At 39.3% G+C, this 20,844-nt stretch overlaps 3 protein-coding genes and 1 long non-coding RNA gene across 4 annotated transcripts; 3 read left to right on the top strand and 1 right to left on the bottom strand.

The window, feature by feature from the left end:
• Positions 1-285: 285 nt before the first annotated feature.
• On the bottom strand, positions 286-3,894 carry LOC307128584 (serine/threonine-protein kinase pim-3-like; the record flags this gene model as incomplete). The annotated part of the gene is made up of 7 exons (XM_079820495.1): positions 286-377; positions 462-635; positions 752-1,124; positions 1,205-1,255; positions 1,351-1,433; positions 2,039-2,317; positions 3,864-3,894. 7 exons carry the CDS (start codon positions 3,892-3,894, stop codon positions 286-288), a joined length of 1,083 nt encoding a protein of 360 aa, XP_079676621.1.
• A 3,076-nt stretch (positions 3,895-6,970) lies between these two features.
• On the top strand, positions 6,971-10,345 carry LOC307128583 (uncharacterized protein; the record flags this gene model as incomplete). The annotated part of the gene is made up of 7 exons (XM_079820494.1): positions 6,971-7,213; positions 7,570-8,874; positions 8,970-9,068; positions 9,428-9,660; positions 9,752-9,930; positions 10,018-10,115; positions 10,266-10,345. The coding sequence occupies exons 2-7, from the start codon at positions 8,667-8,669 to the stop codon at positions 10,343-10,345; spliced, it is 897 nt and encodes a 298-aa protein (XP_079676620.1). The 5' UTR covers positions 6,971-7,213; positions 7,570-8,666.
• Positions 10,346-10,902: 557 nt separating this feature from the next.
• LOC307127282 lies at positions 10,903-11,324 on the top strand. The gene is made up of 3 exons (XR_013816615.1): positions 10,903-10,931; positions 11,008-11,099; positions 11,207-11,324. It is a non-coding gene; the product is annotated as an uncharacterized lncRNA (long non-coding RNA).
• A 781-nt stretch (positions 11,325-12,105) lies between these two features.
• On the top strand, positions 12,106-15,245 carry LOC307128582 (serine/threonine-protein kinase pim-3-like; the record flags this gene model as incomplete). Its single annotated transcript, XM_079820493.1, has 7 exons — positions 12,106-12,112; positions 12,318-12,509; positions 14,098-14,180; positions 14,276-14,326; positions 14,407-14,779; positions 14,896-15,069; positions 15,154-15,245. 7 exons carry the CDS (start codon positions 12,106-12,108, stop codon positions 15,243-15,245), a joined length of 972 nt encoding a protein of 323 aa, XP_079676619.1.
• Positions 15,246-20,844: the final 5,599 nt, after the last annotated feature.

Here is a 20,844-nt window from a genome sequence, read left to right as displayed (position 1 = left end):
CAGCTCCTCCAGCGTCTACACAGCTTCACAGAGCGCAGCAGACACTGATCTATATTTATGACAAATACAGTGTGTCTATATTTGTGTAGATCAGTGGGAGCAGAGGATGTAAACTGTAGTTGATGGTCCACTTCTGTAGGTGATCAGGAAGCTCTCTGCAGTTCCGGTGTCACTCCTGCTCACCCTAAACACATAATCAAAACCGTTTATCTACACTATCCTAACAATACAATCCAAGCCATGAATGCTGTGATTCAGATAAGTGTAATGTCACTGGTCACCTGTTCACTGCAACCAGGGATGGACCTCAATGTCGTCTAAAGTGGGACGGTCTGCCGCCGCGTCCCTGAGACACCAGCTGATCAACTGATGGCACTCTGTTACACACAACACAGTCTTCAGAAACACAAACCAACAAACTCATCCTGGGTTTCTACCTCTGAATGTTTGCTATCTCTTGCCTGTAGACAGCTCTCTAGGGAAGATCAGTCTGCTTCTAAAGGAGATCCTGTCTGCGGCTATGAAGGGGAAGCACAGGATGTTATAGAGCGTCACCCCCACAGACCAAACAGTAGCCGGTCCTGCATGATAGCGGCGCTGATTAAACCACTCAGGAGGGGCGTATTCGAGAGTACCTGAGAGACACAAGAAGACCAGAAACATCGACTGAATAAACTCCGGTCCAAACTAATTCTCTCACCAAAAGTTCACAAACATCCACAGAGCGTTTCCTCCTGTAACGCAAACCCACCTGCAAAAGACGTGTAGGCCGAGTCCTTCATCAGCGCTCCACAACCGAAGTCCAGCAGCTTGATGTGGTGTGAAGCTGTGGAGATGAGCAGGTTCTCTGGCTTGACGTCCCGGTGCAGGACTCCGCGGCTCTCGCAGTGCTTCAGAGCGGAGATCAGCTGCACCAGCACTTTCTTGGCCAAGCTCTCATCCAGACAGCCGTTCTCCTCGCAGAAACTCTGCAGATCTTGGCAGGGAACTGGCCGTTCCAGGATCAGGCTGTAGCGGGTGTCACGCTCAAACCACTCCACGAGCTGCAGGACGTTGGGGCAGGCGGGAGCCGAATTGACCCGGGCCATCAACGCCACCTCCAGAGGCAGCAGACCCTGACCTTCCTGCAGGGACAAATGCTCCATTATATCCAGCGCTGAGCGAAACGGAGGAAACAGAACAACAGATTCACGCTGGAACTTACATCTTTCAGCATCTTTAGGGCCCTGTCCTTAGAGACGTACTTGATGGCCACCTGTAGATGATAAGCCACAGTAAATCACACCTGAATTTACTGATATCAACATTTATAAAGGCTGTCTGAACAAAGGAGGGAAGAAAATGTCTTACTGGCAGTCCGTCAGACCTGCGTATCCCAGCATACACGGCGCCGAATCCGCCCTTTCCCAGCAAACGGCCCTTCGCATATGCTTCTGCAAAACATACGATCAAAGAAACGTCTTAAGAGAAAACATGTTGCAGTCTCTAAAGCTGTACAAAAGACATAACTTTAATGCAGTCCTTACATCAAACAGCTGAGGAATATTTTTTAATGACAAATCATTTAATAATTGAGCCATAACTTTTTAATAAAAGTCTATTCTGACCTTTGCGAGAACGTTTCGCAGGTGTTTTAAATGAAGTGGATGGACTTCCATCGTCTGGTTCCTCCCGGCTCCCGCTCTGCCCCTTCCTCTTCCTGTCAGCCGGACCTGTGGACACAGACACAGCCAAATCAGAAGGCAGGGGGGCAAAATATCCTGGTAGTTCCTGGCCCAGTGTCGGGGTGGGGTCTGGCAGCGGCTCCTCGTGGTCTTCCGAACTGATGATCCAAACCTCCTGACTGGAAGCAGCTCTGCTGGATCTGCAGCGGCCTGGAGCTGGAATATTTTAAACATTAGAAACTGTTTTTTAATATTATGAATAATTAATGTCAGTGGTTACAACAAATTGTTACTTTATTTTTTCAACTTTCTATGTTAATGACAAATAATTGATTAACTGAGCCATACATTTTTTAATATAAGTCTATTCTGACCTTTGCGAGAACGTTTCGCAGGTGTTTTAAATGAAGTGGATGGACTTCCATCGTCTGGTTCCTCCCGGCTCCCGCTCTGCCACTTCCTCTTCCTGTCAGCCGGACCTGTGGACACAGACACAGCCAAATCAGAAGGCAGGGGGGCAAAATATCCTACTAGTTCCTGGCTCAGTATCGGGTGTAGCAGCGGATCCTCGTGGTCATCCGAACTGATGATCCAAACCTCCTGACCAGCCGACTGACTGGAAGCAGCTCTGCTGGATCTGCAGCGGCCTGGAGCTGGAATATTTCACATCAAATAATTAGTCATATTTTAATAATAATCAATTACAAATTGTTCTTAGAGTAACTCAAGTTTATTTCATATGCAAGGAATCAAATGCATGTGATCACTTAGCCCGGGAAATTTAGGGATCACATGTGGTTACCTCGCACAAGTTTCTTCACATTAATTTAGTCAATTATTGTACAACATCACACCAAAGAGTACAGAAGCCCAAGAGGCGAAACTCAATAGAACGCTCCATAGCAACCGTTGCCCCATGACGGCCGCCATTATGGACTGAAAACTGAAGGAAAACGCCGAAAAATAATGGAAGTCAATGGCACTGAACCAACTTAACATAAAAACTTAACATAACTTAATTTTTTCTGGCCGTCATATCTAAATATGAAAACAATTTCAAATACATTAATGAGGATGACCGACGTTAAATGACAGAAAATGTTACGTCTATGTGCTGGTTATGAATGGCCTAATTATCCTTCGGAAAATAGTATTTTGGGACAAAATATTACTATAGTACTATAAGACTACTATAGAAATACTATAGCGGCTCTAGGATATTAGAGGCATTACAGAACATAACATACTTCTGTGATGTTCTGTAATACCTCTATAATATTTTAAAGCTGCTATAGTAGTCTTATCGTACTTCTATAGTATGTCCCAAATTACTACAGTATTCCTATAAGATTACTATAATATTTTGTCCCAAAATACTATAAGATTCCTGTAGTACTTTTTCGTAAGGGTATGCCCCACCGATTCGGCTTCATTAGCCTACCACTTACGGTTTGCAAAGATACAATTATAAAATTACTGCAAACCTTTAATCTATCAATATTTATGTTCTATTATGCATTTTCCTTGTTTTATGAATAACAGAAATTCATGAAATAATATATAGGCAGACACACAGTAATAAGATATTTATTCAAATGTTGATTTTGATAATAGTGAACATCACCATATATATGATTTGGAAAAATAAATTAATTCATAAAATAATAAATGAACATTTCTAAAGAAATTTCTTTTACATAGAATATCCCAAAAATATTAACAACTTGTTTTTCAACATCTTCAGTGAAAGTGCACACAGTGAACGTTTCAATGGCAAGAACAAAAACAAAATCAATCTGTGAATGTCCTATTACAGGCGGAAAGGTACAAAAAAGATGTGCAATCTAGCAAGTGCACACACGAACTATAAACAGGACTAAAATGGAAGTGGTGTCATAAGATCTCAGTAATTAATCAGACACCACCATCTATTGTGTGTGCATTTGTGTATAATTTTTGCAATTTATTGCAGAACACTGCTTGCGTTTTGACAAAACTTATATTCATCTTCACAGTTGTGACTGGCGCGCTAACGATTTCAGCAGCTTTCAGTCAATAATGGCGGCCGCGCCTCAGCAGCGCCATCTACAGACTGTTACCCATAACACAACAGAGTTTCGCCTCTTGGGCTTCTCTACTCTTCGATCATACCATAACCCATACCAATCAACAAATACAGAAACAAAAATAAACACTCACCTCTTCTTTCACCCACGAGAGCCATCGACATCGTCCTCCAACCTGTAATAGAAACAATACAAAATACAATTCAAAAAAGAGAATATAATACAACCTTCTTCAGAAATACCCCTCCCCCAAAAAATAATCAAATCAAATAAAAAAACGAAATAAAACTCCAAACTCCGTCGAAAATTACAATAAAATAAAATTGTAATCAGAAATAATATGAACTCTTTCAGAAAATAAAAGTCGATGGAAAGAAATTATCTTCCGATCTCCTTCTAGAATAAAAGCCTCCTCAAAACTCTTTCAAACAGCCTCAAAATCTCGAGATTTGCACAGGAAACAATCTGCAACCGTGTCGGTGTCTCGCCTCCGCTCAACCAACAAACAGCGACGGATTCCACTGTTTATATTTAAAGTTCATATTCACAGGACGCGTCGCTATAGCAACTCATATGAGCACGCTCATATGCACGCACGCAAAAACACAAATAACGTCGCGTGCGTGAGTGCAGTTACGCTCTCGGTTTTGTACTTGTTTTATAATTCCTGGAATTTATCATTTTCAAAGCCTTAATTGTTCATCATAAGAAAATTGAGTACAATTAATGAATTCACAGTTGCAAATGACACCCCTTCAATACAAAATATAGACATTTGATTTAAATGTAGCCTATTTCTTTGATTGGGACTCTATTTAATTTACCTAAAATTTAGAAATGTATGTATTTAAAATAGCGGGGCAAACTACATACTTGTTTGCCGTCCATTGAAGTCAAGCTTTGAAGTTTTATTTTATTCATAAAGTTTAGGCCTATTTTATTTCGATGTATGATTTTGTTTTATTACCATACATTATTCCTAACCGTAATATTTAAGTCCGAATCGTCACATGACATCGCAGATACATTTAACTCTTAATAAACTTAAATGATATGTGTTCATAAACACTGAGAGATGGTGCTTATGATCATTATACATCATGAACGTCATCACCCGTTCCTTCATTAGTAAAATCATATAATGGGCTTTTTCGTTTTGTTTTGGGCTCGTTTATTAATTTTAATTTCTTCACCCCTCGACTACTAACCGGTTTAATTCACAGGACTAAATTTAAAATCACTCATTTTTTTTTTTTTTTATAATTATTAAATGCAGCACGACTTTCAATCTAATGTATTTCAACGGGACGTATTTTTCGTGCCTGCACCACGTTTTTCTTTCGAGAGCACAGTATTGTTTTTTTCTCAATTGTTATTCATTTTGCAAACTTTAAGAGCTACATTACTCAACATTTAATCAAGAGATTTTAATCCTCGTTTTTATTGCTTTATATTCGGTAGGCTATAGCCTACTCAACATTAATCTATTTATTCGTGTCCAAGGGCACAGATATCATTCTTTTTTTTCGTGTCACTCAGCACGACTTTCAATGTATTTCAATGGGACGTATTTTTCGTGCCTGCACCATGTCTTTCTTCCGAGAGCACACTATTTTTTTTACAATTGTTATTCATTTTGTAAACTTTAAGGGCTACATTACTCAACATTTAATCAGGAGATTTTAATCCTTGTTGTATTGCTTTATATTCGGTAGGCTACTCAACACGAATTGGTTCGTGTCCTCTAGCACGAATTTTCTTCTTTTTTTCGTGTCACTCAGCACGACTTTCAATCTAATGTATTTCAAAGGGACGTATTTTCCGTGCCTGCACCACGTCTTTCTTTGCAACACGGTCTCACCCCTATTCGTCACTTGACAACGGAGAGGGTCGTCCGATAGATTTGAGTGCAAATCCCTCATCTTTGAATTTTGAACTTTGATTATTTTTCTAACACTAACTCTTTTCCCTCTCTTTTTTTTTTAATTTTATACATTAAAATTACATAATTACAGGACGGTATATTTTCTATATGCTTAAAACATTCATCATTATATTTGATAATTTTCGATCACATATTGTGGTAATTTCCCCCTCACGTCCATAAGCCGACGTTGAGGGTAGCTAGCTGAAACCCTTTTCTCATTCGGTAATATCACGATTTTTCCTCTCTTTTCAATATAATTTAGGAATACATTAAAACGACATAATTGCAGGACTGCACATCTGCTGTAGGCTTAAAACATGCCTTAATTTATTGTGGGATATTTTATAATTGTCGATGGTAGGCTATTTCAATTTGCAATAGTGAGCCTACTTTGCTTTTTTTTGCGCCAAAAAAAGAAAAGACAAAAAGAATAGCCTACTTTTATATAACTTTCATCTCAATACTGATTATGAAGTTGTAAAAAATGAATTATATAGCCTACTGCAGAAATGTTTATATTACTTTATATGGACATATCCTTTGGCAAAGAGATGGATGCATTCTGGGAAGTGATATGTGTTTAAATGTAATGGCTACATACTCGTGTTTCCTTCACTTGGACATTTATGCTGACCCCTTTAAAATTGAGCACGGATATAAAATATTAAGACTGTACTTTTTAATTATGATTGATATTTTGGCGCAATTTTGTGCAACACGTCACTGTGTGCGACCATCGCAGAAACCATTGCCCAGCGCGATTCCACCACGGTAAGTCGCTCACAACAGTCTAATAAGCAAGATGAATTCATGAGCATTATTTACACGTCCAAAATTAATACAATTACGAGTTTATAAAAAAAAACATGTTCTAGGCCTAGATATAGGTTCTAGATATATATGTAGGCCTATATATATTAATAAAAATTAATAAAAAAAAATGTTACGTGACTTTTAACAGTAGCACAGGAAATAAGAACGTGATCTGTATTTATTTATCCTAAGCATTTATAAGAAAATGGGAATCACTCACTATTAGGGTACACTTTTTAAATCTTATATCAACATAACACTACATAATTAACATTTTCTGTTGTTCTCCCTGCAGATCCTGTCAAACATCACCTGTCGAACATATCTGAACCTGCTTTTTAAAACCCAAAGGCACTTTTAAGAGCCATCTCTTCATTATTTTCTATATCTTACATCCTCTCTGTTCTCACTATCTATATTTCTGTCCATCTCTTCAATCTTTGTCTATCTCACGGTCTTTATCTATTGCTCTTTCTTTCCTCCCTGTCTGTCTTTGTCTACTTGTCTGTCTTACCCATCTTTTGTCAGCCTGTCTGTTTGTATCTGACTGTGTCTGTCTGTCTGTATCTGACTGTCTGTCTGTATCTCACTCTGACTGTCTGTCTGTATCTGTCTGTCTGTCTGTATCTGACTGCATTGCAATGGCCACCAAGCATAAACTTGATTCAAAGGATCCCCACTACCAAGAGGAGAGACGCATGGCTCTGGAGCTGAAACATGAACACATTCTAGCTGAAGCCAAGGTTAGAGTTTTTGTACACCTCAATCATTTTATAACAAACATAACAAATTAAAGTAAAACATGATGAGGAATATGTAAGAATGATGAGTGCAGAAGATTTAATACAGGTATATTGCATGATGCATCCTGCCATGCTCTGTGACGTGTTAATAAGGGAATATAATAATAATAATAGTATATGCACTTCCATTCCTCTGAGTTACAGAGACTTGGAGAATCTATTCCAAGGCTCATTTAAGCTGTTCAACACCTTACTAACACACAATGTTGTGTTTTCCTTTCACAAGTTACCTGCCTTTTGGTTACCATACTTTTATCAACATCAGTCTTACAAGAAATATTCACTCCAATACACAGAGAGCAGCTGATGAGAGGAAACGTGTACGAGACCCTCCACACACCTCTAAAAGGGACTCTGTAGGACGTGGTAAGCCGAGGGCGACGCCAAGCCTCCGCTACAGGTTATATCTGGATTATTTGACATTTGTAGGAATTTACTATGACAATGTTGGACCAACTCAAATTAGAACAATGTAATTGTTTATTGAGAGTTTAAAATATTCAAATATCTAAAAAGACATTAAAAAGTAGATAAACCTTTCAGTGACATTATTGGAGAAGACACTACCAAGTACTTAACAAACATATGTCTGATTTCATAAATTGTTTAGTATAGAGTTTGAAAAGAAGAACAAGAATAGAGTGTGATAGCCTAACTTGTTCTTATTCTTCTATTACTGTTTTACAGCCACACACCCCACGGTTGATTGCTCCACTTGCTGCAACCTCAACAAAACTAAATCCTCAAGAGGAATTTGGTAATTCACAGTGATGAATTTATGCATGTACAGTATAAAAAAAGTGTTCATTCTAATACTGATCAGTTGACTTTTAATTGTTCCTTATCTACAGTAAATTATCCCTTACCGCTTTATTTTTGGATTTTCTTTACAGAAAAAAATATGGAGAGGCTCTCTGATATTTTGGCGTCATGTTCTTCTAACATGTTCAGAAGCTAACAAGACATGGTTACTATTGTATTTTTGTCACATTTGCTTTTGTTAACACTATCGGTTAGGTTTAGGGTTTAGTGTAGGTGTACGTTAAAAAAACAATGTCACAAAACGTCAGATTGGCGCTCATCTGTTCCGGGGAAAAAACGAAGCTTTTGGCGGCACCCAGTGGACATATCACTTTGAAACTGCAGTGATATGTACATATTCGTACGTATTTTGGGGTTTGCAAAAACGTTGCCAGAGGTACATTTTCGCAATGAGACAAGGCTGTGAACAACACATTAATGAGAAAAGTAAATCTAGGACCTTCTTGCTGTGAGGTGACAGTGCTAAACACTGAGCCACTATGCAATCCTATACAATAAAATCAAACCTAGTAAAAGTGAAATAGCTTAAATAGAGTGTACAGTACTTTATATGAGTTATTAACCTGTAATAATGTATTATATTATAATATTGTTTTATTTTCTCCTTAGGTGCAGAGAGTGTCTTCCTGAGGAGTGGTTCTGTGGGGACTGTGATGTATTGCATCACAAAAAACAGCCACTCCACAACAGGGAATGCGTGATTCGTGGTTTTTTTGAAGCCATTCCTCCGACCACATGCATCATTAAAGGGGAAGATGGATATTGCACCCATGAGCAAGGTACGTTCTCACGAAAGCTTTAATTTTGCTGTTCAATGTGTGTTAGCAGACAGTTATAGATAATCTAAATAATTGGTTTTCCTTCTTTTTGCCAGCTTGCATTTTGCCAACTGTGAAGGTGCCAGACTGCTCCTGTGGAGGCACAAACTTTACTGTGTTACCAGGCAAACCAGTGATTTTAATTACCATCAATGGTAAAAAAAAAAAATATATATATATATATATAGTGTGCTGTGGCATTGTGCTTATAATTGCAGAAGTGACAGAACATATGGAATAGCACATGGTATTGTTATTAACTGAAACAAAGACAGATGTTTTTTTGTTTTTTTTTGTCCTCCGCAAAGAAAAAAATAATTAGCATCTTTCCAGCATGATGTCCAATCAACACAGCAGTGTGGAATTTAGTGAATTAGAAAATATACATGTGGGATTATAGGAACTTGTGCAATGTCTCTCAACCATTCACAATGTGCATAATGAACTAAGTGTTGTAAAATTAAGTATGTGGTAAATGTGTATTATATTTTTAATTATTTTTTTTTGTTCCAAGGGCGTTTTGACTTGCATCAGCCACTGTATGAATGTCAAACATGCCAGCAGCAGTGGACCCCTGACTTTAAAGACCTCCTAAGAAGTGGATATTGGCCAGCCTCCGTCACCAATTCCACACTTTATACATTGGACCTCTTGAGCTCCCTTCAGGAACTCAAGATCATCTCTCCGGGATTCTCCAGACAAGCCTTCGCAAAGCTGCTGGAACATCGCACTAAGTGTGGAGGAAGAGTTAAGTGTAAATGTTATTACCATTTTATATTTAAAAAAAATCCATAAGCAGACAATATCAAAATATAATTTCATTCTATATATTGTCCAGTCTGGACCTATCAACGGCGATGCACTGCAGCAAAGCTTCTTAGAGCTTTCGTATGCATCATTTGAGGAAGACCAGCTCTGCTGTAGTGCTCCTTTCACTTGCCCAGCCTGCACGCCGGAAATGTTGGCTGTTTCAGCAGATGGAAACAGAAAGCTATATCGCTTTCGCCGAAACGGAAGGTGATCTTTCTTCCAGTCTTTTTATTGATTTATTTTCTTACTTCATATATTTCATGAATGGAGTTTCTATTTTTCTTTCTTCCTCAGCTCTGATGATCCTGGCTTTTCTGAGGGGCTCTTTGTGGCTGAAGACAGTGCGGTGTCTAGATTTGTCGACACCATACAGAAAGCAGTGAAAAATGCAAGTTGACAAAATAGTTGTTACAAAACGTAACCCCCACTTCAATTACTGTTGACTACCAATTACAAAATCAAATTGAGAGAATAAATGCCATATATTGAATGACGCCATTGTATTGAAATTTGATTTGTCGTGTTTGTTTTGTGTGTCATAGACACAGGGAAGAGGCACATGTGGGGACTCCCAGTGGACAGCAGCGAGGGAAACTTCAAGGAGGGCTTCAAAATTGGATGAAGAGGGGATGGAGGTTGCTGTGTGTCGCCATGGGTTCCTTTTGAAAGCCCTTAATATGTACAGGGGGGAGATATTTGCCTACCCTCTGTACCTTCAAAGGGAGCTCATGTCAGCCAAGGCACAATTCTTCGCAATGGACGTGGCATGCAAATACTGGAGAAAGTTGCTAGTGTCCTTCCTGCTCTTCAGGAACTGACCACTATGAAACCCTTTCTCAGTGTAATGCATGCTCGAGCCCATGCTACTAAGTGTGAGGTGTGTATAATATTTTGGCATCATATGTACATTTGTAATATTTACAAGCACATTAATAATATGAAATATAAGTTAAGCTACACTATATTGTCTTGTCTTTTTGCATAACCATTTCTTGCATGGAATGTAATGCCCTTTGATGCAAATTTTGGTTTGTGATATTGGGCTATATAAATAAAATTAAATTGAATTTCTTCCACCCTTTACTAACAGATTAATTGGAGTGGCAGGAACCAGGAAGGAGCACGGACAACCGCTGGTGAGGAGGTGGAGCAAGTGAACAGCTACCTCTCACGTTGTGCCCTGACGACCAAATATATGTCCAAAGCAGGTGATCAGAGTTTGCAATATTCGTGTATACTTTTTTTTAGATTGATCATCATAACCTCATTATTTGCTTTCAACAGCACGGGTGGACATGCTTACATTGCATGCAATAGGGTGGAATGAGAAAAAAAATCTCTCTTTACATCAGGCACTTTCCACGAGATATGTGAAGGTAAGTCTCATATTAATTGTTTTGTGTGTCCTTTTGTTGTGTTTACTTGGCCTGTTGTTAATAATACAAAGTTTTAATCCTGATTATTGTACAACACTGTTCATCAGACTTGTCAGAGACTCAATGATGAGACTGCAAGGCTAGCTGACCTAAAAACAGAGCTAGATTGCACAGATGAAGTGGTGACACAGTGGCTATCTGATGTAAAGGAATGGGCAGCTGGTGGTAAGCATGACCAGATAAAAGAAACAACAAACATCCCTTTCTACAATCTAAATTTTATGTTTGATATTAAAGAGCAGCAGAAAATAGTAGGCGGATCATCATCTAATGTGATGCCACATTTTTCTCAGGTTTATTAGTATATTCCAGTTCCCTGCAGGAAGTGCACATACAAAGTTTAAATAAGTTGGATTAAAAGGTTTTACATAAAATTCAAACAGAGAAACGGTTCTGTGTTGTTTTAACAGTGAATTTGCTTTCACTAAATCTTCTACAGAGACACCTGATACATCTCGTGCCAGTCAAGGCACAACACACAGAGGAATGCAGCAATCAATTGAGGGGCTCTACCTTAGTGTGAGGCACCGGAAGCGAACCCTCTACCGTCAGAATGATATAACTATATAATATAATAGGTTGATAAATTCAGGCTACTGTATGCATCCTACTCCACCAACATGGAATTAGCTAATAATGTAGTAGCACAGTTCAGCTCAATCATTGAATTCTGTTCTTTAAATGATCAGTCTGTAGGATTTAGTCGTATCTATCAGTGAGGTTTGACGATTGCAACCAGCTTCCCTCACCTCTATCTTTCCAAGCTACGGTAGCCGACGAGAAAATGTGAGAGGTACAATCTAAACCCAGTGTTTGTGTGTCCGTTGTGGGCTACTGTAGGAACATGGAGGTGCAACATAGCGGCCTCCGTGGAAAGGGAACATATTTAGATAAAAAACTGCCCATTCTAAATTAATTAATGCACAATTATTATTTTCAGGCAATCATGAAAAGTGTGTGTGTGTTGGTTATTCCTGCAAATAGATTCCCCCCAAAATGTTACACACTGGACAATTTGTTTCCCATGTCAGTCTACATTATAATTTTCACATACTTCAATAACTGCAGCTTTGCTTTTAAAATTTTTGGTGCTATCATTTTTTTCTTGTTGAAGAGTTCTGTCAAAAACCTCTGCCTCTGTACTTAATGTCTTTCTAGACAGCAGCAAGTTTCGCCATCGCCTTCGAAGGAAGCTGGCAGAAGACAAAAAACTCCTTCTTCAGGAGATACAGAAATACAATGATCTTGTACTAGACTCTGCAACAACCATTGATGTAGCTGTGGTGGAGCATTCCCTTACTGGAGATAGCACTGTGTCTCAAATATGGCCGTGGGAGGTTCATGGCAGTGGTATGTCTGTTTTTAGATGCTTCACAGGAATTTATTTACAGTTCTGCTTTATAGAGTATACTGAACTAAGGCATGCATGTTACATATTGAGTGTTGTAATATTAATTTAGTTTAATGGTGTATTTTCAGTTTTCTTATGTATCAATTTGATAAAAAAAGTCAATGTTTGTAGTGATTATCCAAGATTGTCTCATGTATACATATAACTGTTATTGATTCTTAGCAAACATTTCAATCAAGAAACGAGTGCACGACCAAGTGATGTTAACAAGGTGACTACATGAGGAAACAAGAGTTTAGGTTTTGGAGATGGCACAACACTGCACGTGGTTGCAGAGCCTGGCAATGGTTCTCAAGAACAAGTTGGCTGAGGAGGGTAAGTTTAATTAAAACCCTGTCCATATAATGTGTTTTAAAAAAACACACAACAAAACATGTCAGTCACAGAACTTGGATGGAGTAGAACGGTTATGGCTCTCTTTGCCGTAGTCCTTTGGGATATACATAAAATGGGGATTAAAATTGTTACTGTAGCTATGGTAACAAGTCAGTAAGGCTATAAAGATTCACATTTGCTTGAAAGATGTGCAGATTTGTTGTACTATGTCTGTTACTGGAAAGCGGAAATGAACAAAATAATTTTTGTCCTGATGTGTTACATGGGGTTAGCATAACATCAAGATTAATCTTATTATTATCTCCCCCAGTCAACATAGAAAACCTTGCTGGTCAGCAAGTAACAAAATGTGTTACTTCAGCAAAACTGTAGTGAAGAAGAAAACTGTTAACTTAAAACAGCTATCAGACATATATATGCTGCTTTGGGCCTCCCTCCATAAAGTCACCTCAGTGAGCCATGTTGCTTTAAGTTGTTTTATACAGAAGCTAGCCTGGTCCCATGTCAGCGATACACATACAAATGGCAATCATCCTGCTATGTAGATTTGAATTGGTGATATCTTTTTACTCCATTTAAGTTATTGGTTCGTGTCACAGCGGGTGTTGTGAGGTTTTGCGCTCGTGCACGGCTGCCTATGACGGCTGCATGCGAAAACCTCACAATACCCACCCCTGTCGGTGATTGGTTGGAACACTATTTACTTTGGTTTTGAGTGGTGGTAAGCGCAATTGTTTTTGTGTGCAGATCTCAGAGCCCATGCTGCCTACAGAGACGCGTTTTTTTGACGGCTTGCTTATGGAGCGGGCAGCTAGCGGATCATTAGGAAAGATTAGATGAATGTGATCATTTATGTTTGGGCCTGAAATCACTGATACAACCTTTAATATAGTTTGTCTTTAATGTAATCTTGTTTGTATTTTGAGACGTAGACCAGGGAAATGAGGGAGCCGGGAGGAACCAGACGATGGAAGTCCATCCACTTCATTTAAAACACCTGCGAAACGTTCTCGCAAAGGTCAGAATAGACTTATATTAAAAAGTTATGGCTCAATTATTAAATGATTTGTCATTAAAAAATATTCCTCAGCTGTTTGATGTAAGGACTGCATTAAAGTTATGTCTTTGTACAGCTTTAGAGACTGCAACATGTTTTCTCTTAAGACGTTTCTTTGATCGTATGTTTTGCAGAAGCATATGCGAAGGGCCGTTTGCTGGGAAAGGGCGGATTCGGCGCCGTGTATGCTGGGATACGCAGGTCTGACGGACTGCCAGTAAGACATTTTCTTCCCTCCTTTGTTCAGACAGCCTTTATAAATGTTGATATCAGTAAATTCAGGTGTGATTTACTGTGGCTTATCGTCTACAGGTGGCCATCAAGTACGTCTCTAAGGACAGGGCCCTAAAGATGCTGAAAGATGTAAGTTCCAGCGTGAATCTGTTGTTCTGTTTCCTCCGTTTCGCTCAGCGCTGGATATAATGGAGCATTTGTCCCTGCAGGAAGGTCAGGGTCTGCTGCCTCTGGAGGTGGCATTGATGGCCCGGGTCAATTCGGCTCCCGCCTGCCCCAACGTCCTGCAGCTCGTGGAGTGGTTTGAGCGTGACACCCGCTACAGCCTGATCCTGGAACGGCCAGTTCCCTGCCAAGATCTGCAGAGTTTCTGCGAGGAGAACGGCTGTCTGGATGAGAGCTTGGCCAAGAAAGTGCTGGTGCAGCTGATCTCCGCTCTGAAGCACTGCGAGAGCCGCGGAGTCCTGCACCGGGACGTCAAGCCAGAGAACCTGCTCATCTCCACAGCTTCACACCACATCAAGCTGCTGGACTTCGGTTGTGGAGCGCTGATGAAGGACTCGGCCTACACGTCTTTTGCAGGTGGGTTTGCGTTACAGGAGGAAACGCTCTGTGGATGTTTGTGAACTTTTGGTGAGAGAATTAGTTTGGACCGGAGTTTATTCAGTGGATGTTTCTGGTCTTCTTGTGTCTCTCAGGTACTCTCGAATACGCCCCTCCTGAGTGGTTTAATCAGCGCCGCTATCATGCAGGACCGGCTACTGTTTGGTCTGTGGGGGTGACGCTCTATAACATCCTGTGCTTCCCCTTCATAGCCGCAGACAGGATCTCCTTTAGAAGCAGACTGATCTTCCCTAGAGAGCTGTCTACAGGCAAGAGATAGCAAACATTCAGAGGTAGAAACCCAGGATGAGTTTGTTGGTTTGTGTTTCTGAAGACTGTGTTGTGTGTAACAGAGTGCCATCAGTTGATCAGCTGGTGTCTCAGGGACGCGGCGGCAGACCGTCCCACTTTAGACGACATTGAGGTCCATCCCTGGTTGCAGTGAACAGGTGACCAGTGACATTACACTTATCTGAATCACAGCATTCATAGCTTGGATTGTATTGTTAGGATAGTGTAGATAAACGGTTTTGATTATGTGTTTAGGGTGAGCAGGAGTGACACCGGAACTGCAGAGAGCTTCCTGATCACCTACAGAAGTGGACCATCAACTACAGTTTACATCCTCTGCTCCCACTGATCTACACAAATATAGACACACTGTATTTGTCATAAATATAGATCAGTGTCTGCTGCGCTCTGTGAAGCTGTGTAGACGCTGGAGGAGCTGAACACGCAGCGGCAGCTGAAACCAGAGCCCAATGGGCCAGAGATCTGCTATTCCAGAGTAGCAAAACACGTAGTTTGTACCTCAATAGACCAAAGGGGAAAAAACACTGGGACAGAGCGCAGGGCTGCATTTCCCGATAACGTTGTCTCTTAGCGCGCTACGAAGACTCTAAAGGTATAACTTAACTAAAGGTATCCCATTTCTAGGCGTGCCCCGAACTATATCTTAGGAGGTTGCTTAAGGTTTACCTTCTTAAGTGCGGCGTCAGCAGGTGCTGAATTAGTTTATCAATGACTCAAAAATAGATGAATCACTCTATGCAGGGGCTGTTTAACTGCGTTATGTGAGACAGCGGTGTTCTTTATAATAGAAGCACTTCAGAAATTGTTGAAATTGCATTTATCAGGACTCGTGAGATCTTATAAATATAATCCAAATTGCAAACTAAATTCAAAACCGTGGATAATTTATATAATTTTGAAATGATTGTGCAAACCTGCAACCTCTCATGCCCAAAGGTATCATCCATCAACCCACTAACGGGCAGTATGCCATTTATATTATCATAATATATTTTTCCATAGTCTTCATTTACTCCACAAGCAGAGTTGATTGCCCGCATAACATTATTGGTGTAAATCACTAATTTCGGTTATTGGATGACCTACTCAAAAAAGGCGCCACACGCGAAACATAATCAACAGCTATAGCGGAAAAAAAAGAAAGAAAGAGAAGAGTGGCGGCAGCTGAATTTCGGGGCTGCTCCGTTGAGTTTGTCTTGAAAAAGTCGGACCAACAAGATCTAAAAGCTGCTGAATTTGCTGTCGTGGCAGGCAAAATTAATTTTGAATTGCAGCTTCGGACAGGGTAGCCAGGGGACTAAAGTTTTCACGGATGAAATAGTGCACATAGAAATGGCTCCGCGGACGGCGCCGTCTTTGATTTAGCACAAATATTCGCTGTATCGCTGCCATAGTTTGACCAAACTCCCCTCCACAATCATTCCCTTTAAATAGACTCCATAATGGTTTGCCAGCTGATGAACCTTTGGATTATATAATTAAAAAGTTTACAACCATTAGTGTAATGACAATTTTAATCCTTACATAAAAAAAAAAAAACAATTAAATTAGCCTAATTGAACACTGGGTGTACAGTATATTACAACTTCAGAATTATATTCATATGGACTGACATGTAAAGAAGCTTTTTGCACAGTGGTGGCCACCAGTGGAATGAACTGTTAATAATGATAAGGTATAGCTAAGAGTGATCCAGACCAACCTTACGAAAGTAGGACTTACAGAAGGTATTCTTAACTAAGATCGTTTCAGGAAACACGTATTAACGTTAAGGTGCACCTTAAGGTATAACTTAAGAACGACGAGAAATCCAGCCCAGAACAGTCTGAGGCAGTGTTAACTAGCATAATGTGCTTGTTTTTCTCTTTTTGAAACTAGGACAGTAAAAATACAAACAGTCCAGTAGGCGGAGACAGACACACAGAAGCATCTATAAACTAAATACATTTATTATGCTCAGAACAATAACTAACATATTGTACGATGAGGTAGAGGGTGTGTGTGAAAGTCATTGAACTGCAGAGTGTAAACTAGCATAATGAGGTTTATTTATTATTACAAGGACAAGGAACAGAAATAAAATTAAGAAATAGAAAATACAAGAAATTAAACCCAGAGCTTAAATTAAATTAAACCCTTCCTGCAAAACAAGAGACCCAGGATCAACTAATTAATATTTATATTTAAATATCTATTGTATTTTTTAAATTATTTATAAAAATCATGACAAGGATTAAAACAATGTGTAAATAAAAGCCTAACACATATAGTGAGTGTGTCTATAGTCAGTGCTGAACATTAAATGCAAAACGGTTCAAATATAAACACTTTCTAAAACTTGCCCACCGTAACACAGAAAAACAAAAGCACGGACTAAACACACACACATTTACTGATCTAAAAATAGTCATTCTATTAATCTTATTTTTATATTACCATTACAACAGTCCCTTTACATTAACTGCTCTCATAAATATACAAATTTTGTATTTTATACCTTACAGTCAATAAAAGGCATATTTAATGTAGCAGAATGTGTCACGTGTGTTTGGTTTTGTTTCCTGTTCATGTTTCATGTCTTTTATTCTGAAGTTGATCACAGTCATGGTTCCTGTTAGTCATGTGATCCTCTTGCCCTCATGTGATCTTATCATGTGCTTCTCTTGTGTCATGTTGTCATTGGTTCATTGTCTTGATTGTTCACAGGTGTGTCTTGTTTAGTCATTAGTCCTTGTGTATTTAAAGGGTCACTTCAGTGATTTAGCATTAAGCTTTGTATCAGTAGAAACCCCGTAGTAGATTTGAATTATGGTTCTTTCCCCCCCCTCATATCCCCCTGAGACGAGAGAATTATGCATTTTATTTCTGGAAAAAATCCTCCAATGACGCGTAATCTGAGGATTTTTTGGCCAGAGGCTGGAGACTACAGCCAGTAGATGTTTTCAACCCGCCCACAGTGGGGAGATCTCACTCACTCACTTCCAGGCCCGGATTGGCTAATCGGTAGCACAGGGAAAATTCCCGGTGGGCCGGTCTGTTTTTTTGGCCACGAGGGCCGTTGTTGTCATGGCACTGGGTTGAAATATGGATGCTGTCCCTATAGCTGCCTGCACTCACAGCAGCCCCACTTTTTTATTTATTATTTTACCGCAGTCCCACTCTTTTTTATTTAATATTATCACGCAGAGTGCAGCCTGCAGGTTAATGATGACGTGATTATCTTTTCACTCCCTGGCCCCGCCCCCGACACAGCACCTTGCAAATTGCTCAAAATAAAAAAAGTCCGATTTTGGATAATAGGAAGCGCAAAGGCGGCGCTGAAAAGGCCAGGATAAAAAAGAAGAAAGCTTTGGAAACTGACGCGGCCAAATGTTCTAAGCTGAGCACATTTGAAATAAATGAAGACGACGAGGCCGGTAATAAGCTAACGTTAAGGTAGTTAGGAGCAGTGCGAGATGCTAGCGACCGTGCAAAACAACGTTGTCTGCAAACCACGTTCATGTATCAAACTTTTTCTTGTAGCTCTTCAGCAGCAGCCGCCTCTAGTCCGGTTTGCTGCTAACAGTGAAGAGCAAGGCCCAGTAACGTTACTAAGCACCAGTCATGAGCCCAACACACCAGATTGTCATTCAGAAGAACTAGTAATAGTAACGAAGAGCCCTACTCAATGAAAAATGCCCTGAGATAATTAATGATACCTGATGATTCAGCAATACATTCATGACACTGACTTGACTTGATTTAAAAGCTTTGTAAAAAGGGGATATTTGTGGTGAGAAATAAATGTAACAAATTTAATTTAGTGTCAGAAAGAGAGCCAGGACCCAGTTGTGAAGAGACTTATGCTCTCACTGTGAAATACACAGGTAAGCTGCTATTGTACCATAGTGTGTGAATAAGCAAACATTATCACTGAAAAAATGCTTTTCTTACTTAGTATCTTACTTGTTTCCAGTTCAAATATATAAATTATTCTTAATTCAAGATACATTTACTAGACAAGTGAAATGGCATAAGAAATGATGTCTTGTTTTCTGAAGAAAAAAAACACCCTAAAATTATTATTTTGCTTAAAACAAGCTAAATCTAAAACAATTATTTTTTAGATAAGTGCAATACTTGTTTAATTCTTTAACTAATGTTCTCATATTTGTGAAAAATATTTGAAGTTGTAAAGCAGCTGTTTCCTTGAAAAAGATGCTACTGTCATTAGAAAGTGCAATACATTTTATTTTAATCTTTATTTTTTATATAATTATTTTTGTTAAAAATTTTTTTCTTTTTTTCAATGTTTGGATATGAATACTAATTCTTAAAGAAAATAGATTCTGATACTGTCCTGTTATTTACTGTTCTAATAAATCTTCAACTGTGAAGCAAAACTTAGGCTACTGTTTTTGCACTGAATTGGAAATGATGTTGTTTTTCAAAAATACAAAGAATTACAAGGCTGTAGAGAACAGTGCGCCTATTGCAGACTTATATTCCGAGGTTTTAATTACATTATTTTAATATAGTCAGTCGTGAACTAAAGTGGGCCGGTCTAAGGCATGAAACTCCAGGGCTGAAAATGAGTCCCAATCCGGCCCTGCTCACTTCAGATGCTTGTAAGTCAGCGTTTGGGCATGAAGGCACCTCACCAAACTGATTTCGGACAGACTTCTTAGGCAGTGTAACCGTTTAATGATCTACAGCAAAATAGAGAGAGCTTTGGTGAGAACTAAACACATATTTAATTACTACATTAGTCATTTCTCGCTAGTAATGACATCAGAAGTAGAAAATGTTGGTAAAAAACTTACATTTACACACAAACTGACCAGCAAACGCAACTTTGGGGCGGCGTCTTTTTTCCCAGCTCAACTGTCACAGAATGGAACGCACAGGATTGTGGGAAATCAAAGGCAGCGAAGGATACACATATGCTGCCTTCAAAAATCGATCAGATGAAGGGATCTCAGGAGACAGGAAGTGAAGCGAACATTAGATTCGGACGTGCCTTGGTGCCTTCCTGCCTTGAAATGTGTCCTCCGAAGGCAGCATTTTCCAGGTTTCGGACGCAGCCCTCATGTTTGCCATGTTCCCAATTGTCTAGCTTTGTTATATGTACCCATGGTGGTGAGGTCATGTGTCAAGTCTGTGTTTGTGTCAATTCCTTGTTTGTTTTGTTCACTTATAATTAAACTGCACTTGGGTTCTCACTTCAACTTGCCTCCAGTGGATCCTTCATTACACAGAATGTCCATCAGTTTGACGCACATGCGCACATCGGCCCTCATTCAGTGAAGTCTAAAACATATTGTCATGTTCAAAAAAGCCTAACAGCTAAAACCGCACCAAACTAGCACTTCTAGTCTGGACCAGACTGGACATGTGTTGATCTAGAAGCTGATCAGAAGGGATCCTCACATGATTCATTTATAATGATTTACAAGAAGAATATAATGATTGACAAAAGGCATGCGATTTTCTCTTAGACCGTTTGATAATAAATACATTAAAATAGCTATTAGATTGTGTAGCAACTCATAATGTTGCACAAGCCCCCATGCCCCAAAGTAATTCTTTAAAACTCAGCTCAAATCTCACATTGGGCCAATTTTTGTCTTTGCCGACCACTTGTGGAAAAATAAATGTATATATATATAACATGATATTTCATATGGCCTTATAGCAGTTCTCGAGTTTATCACTTCAGTATGCATTCAGATCCACATGTAGACATTATAAAA

The sequence above is a fragment of the Gobio gobio genome, assembly GCF_949357685.1.
Source record: "Gobio gobio genome assembly, chromosome: 6".
Taxonomy (NCBI): domain Eukaryota; kingdom Metazoa; phylum Chordata; class Actinopteri; order Cypriniformes; family Gobionidae; genus Gobio; species Gobio gobio.
The sequence above is the reverse complement of the archived record's forward strand: the minus strand, read 5'-3'. Positions and strand labels throughout refer to the sequence as shown.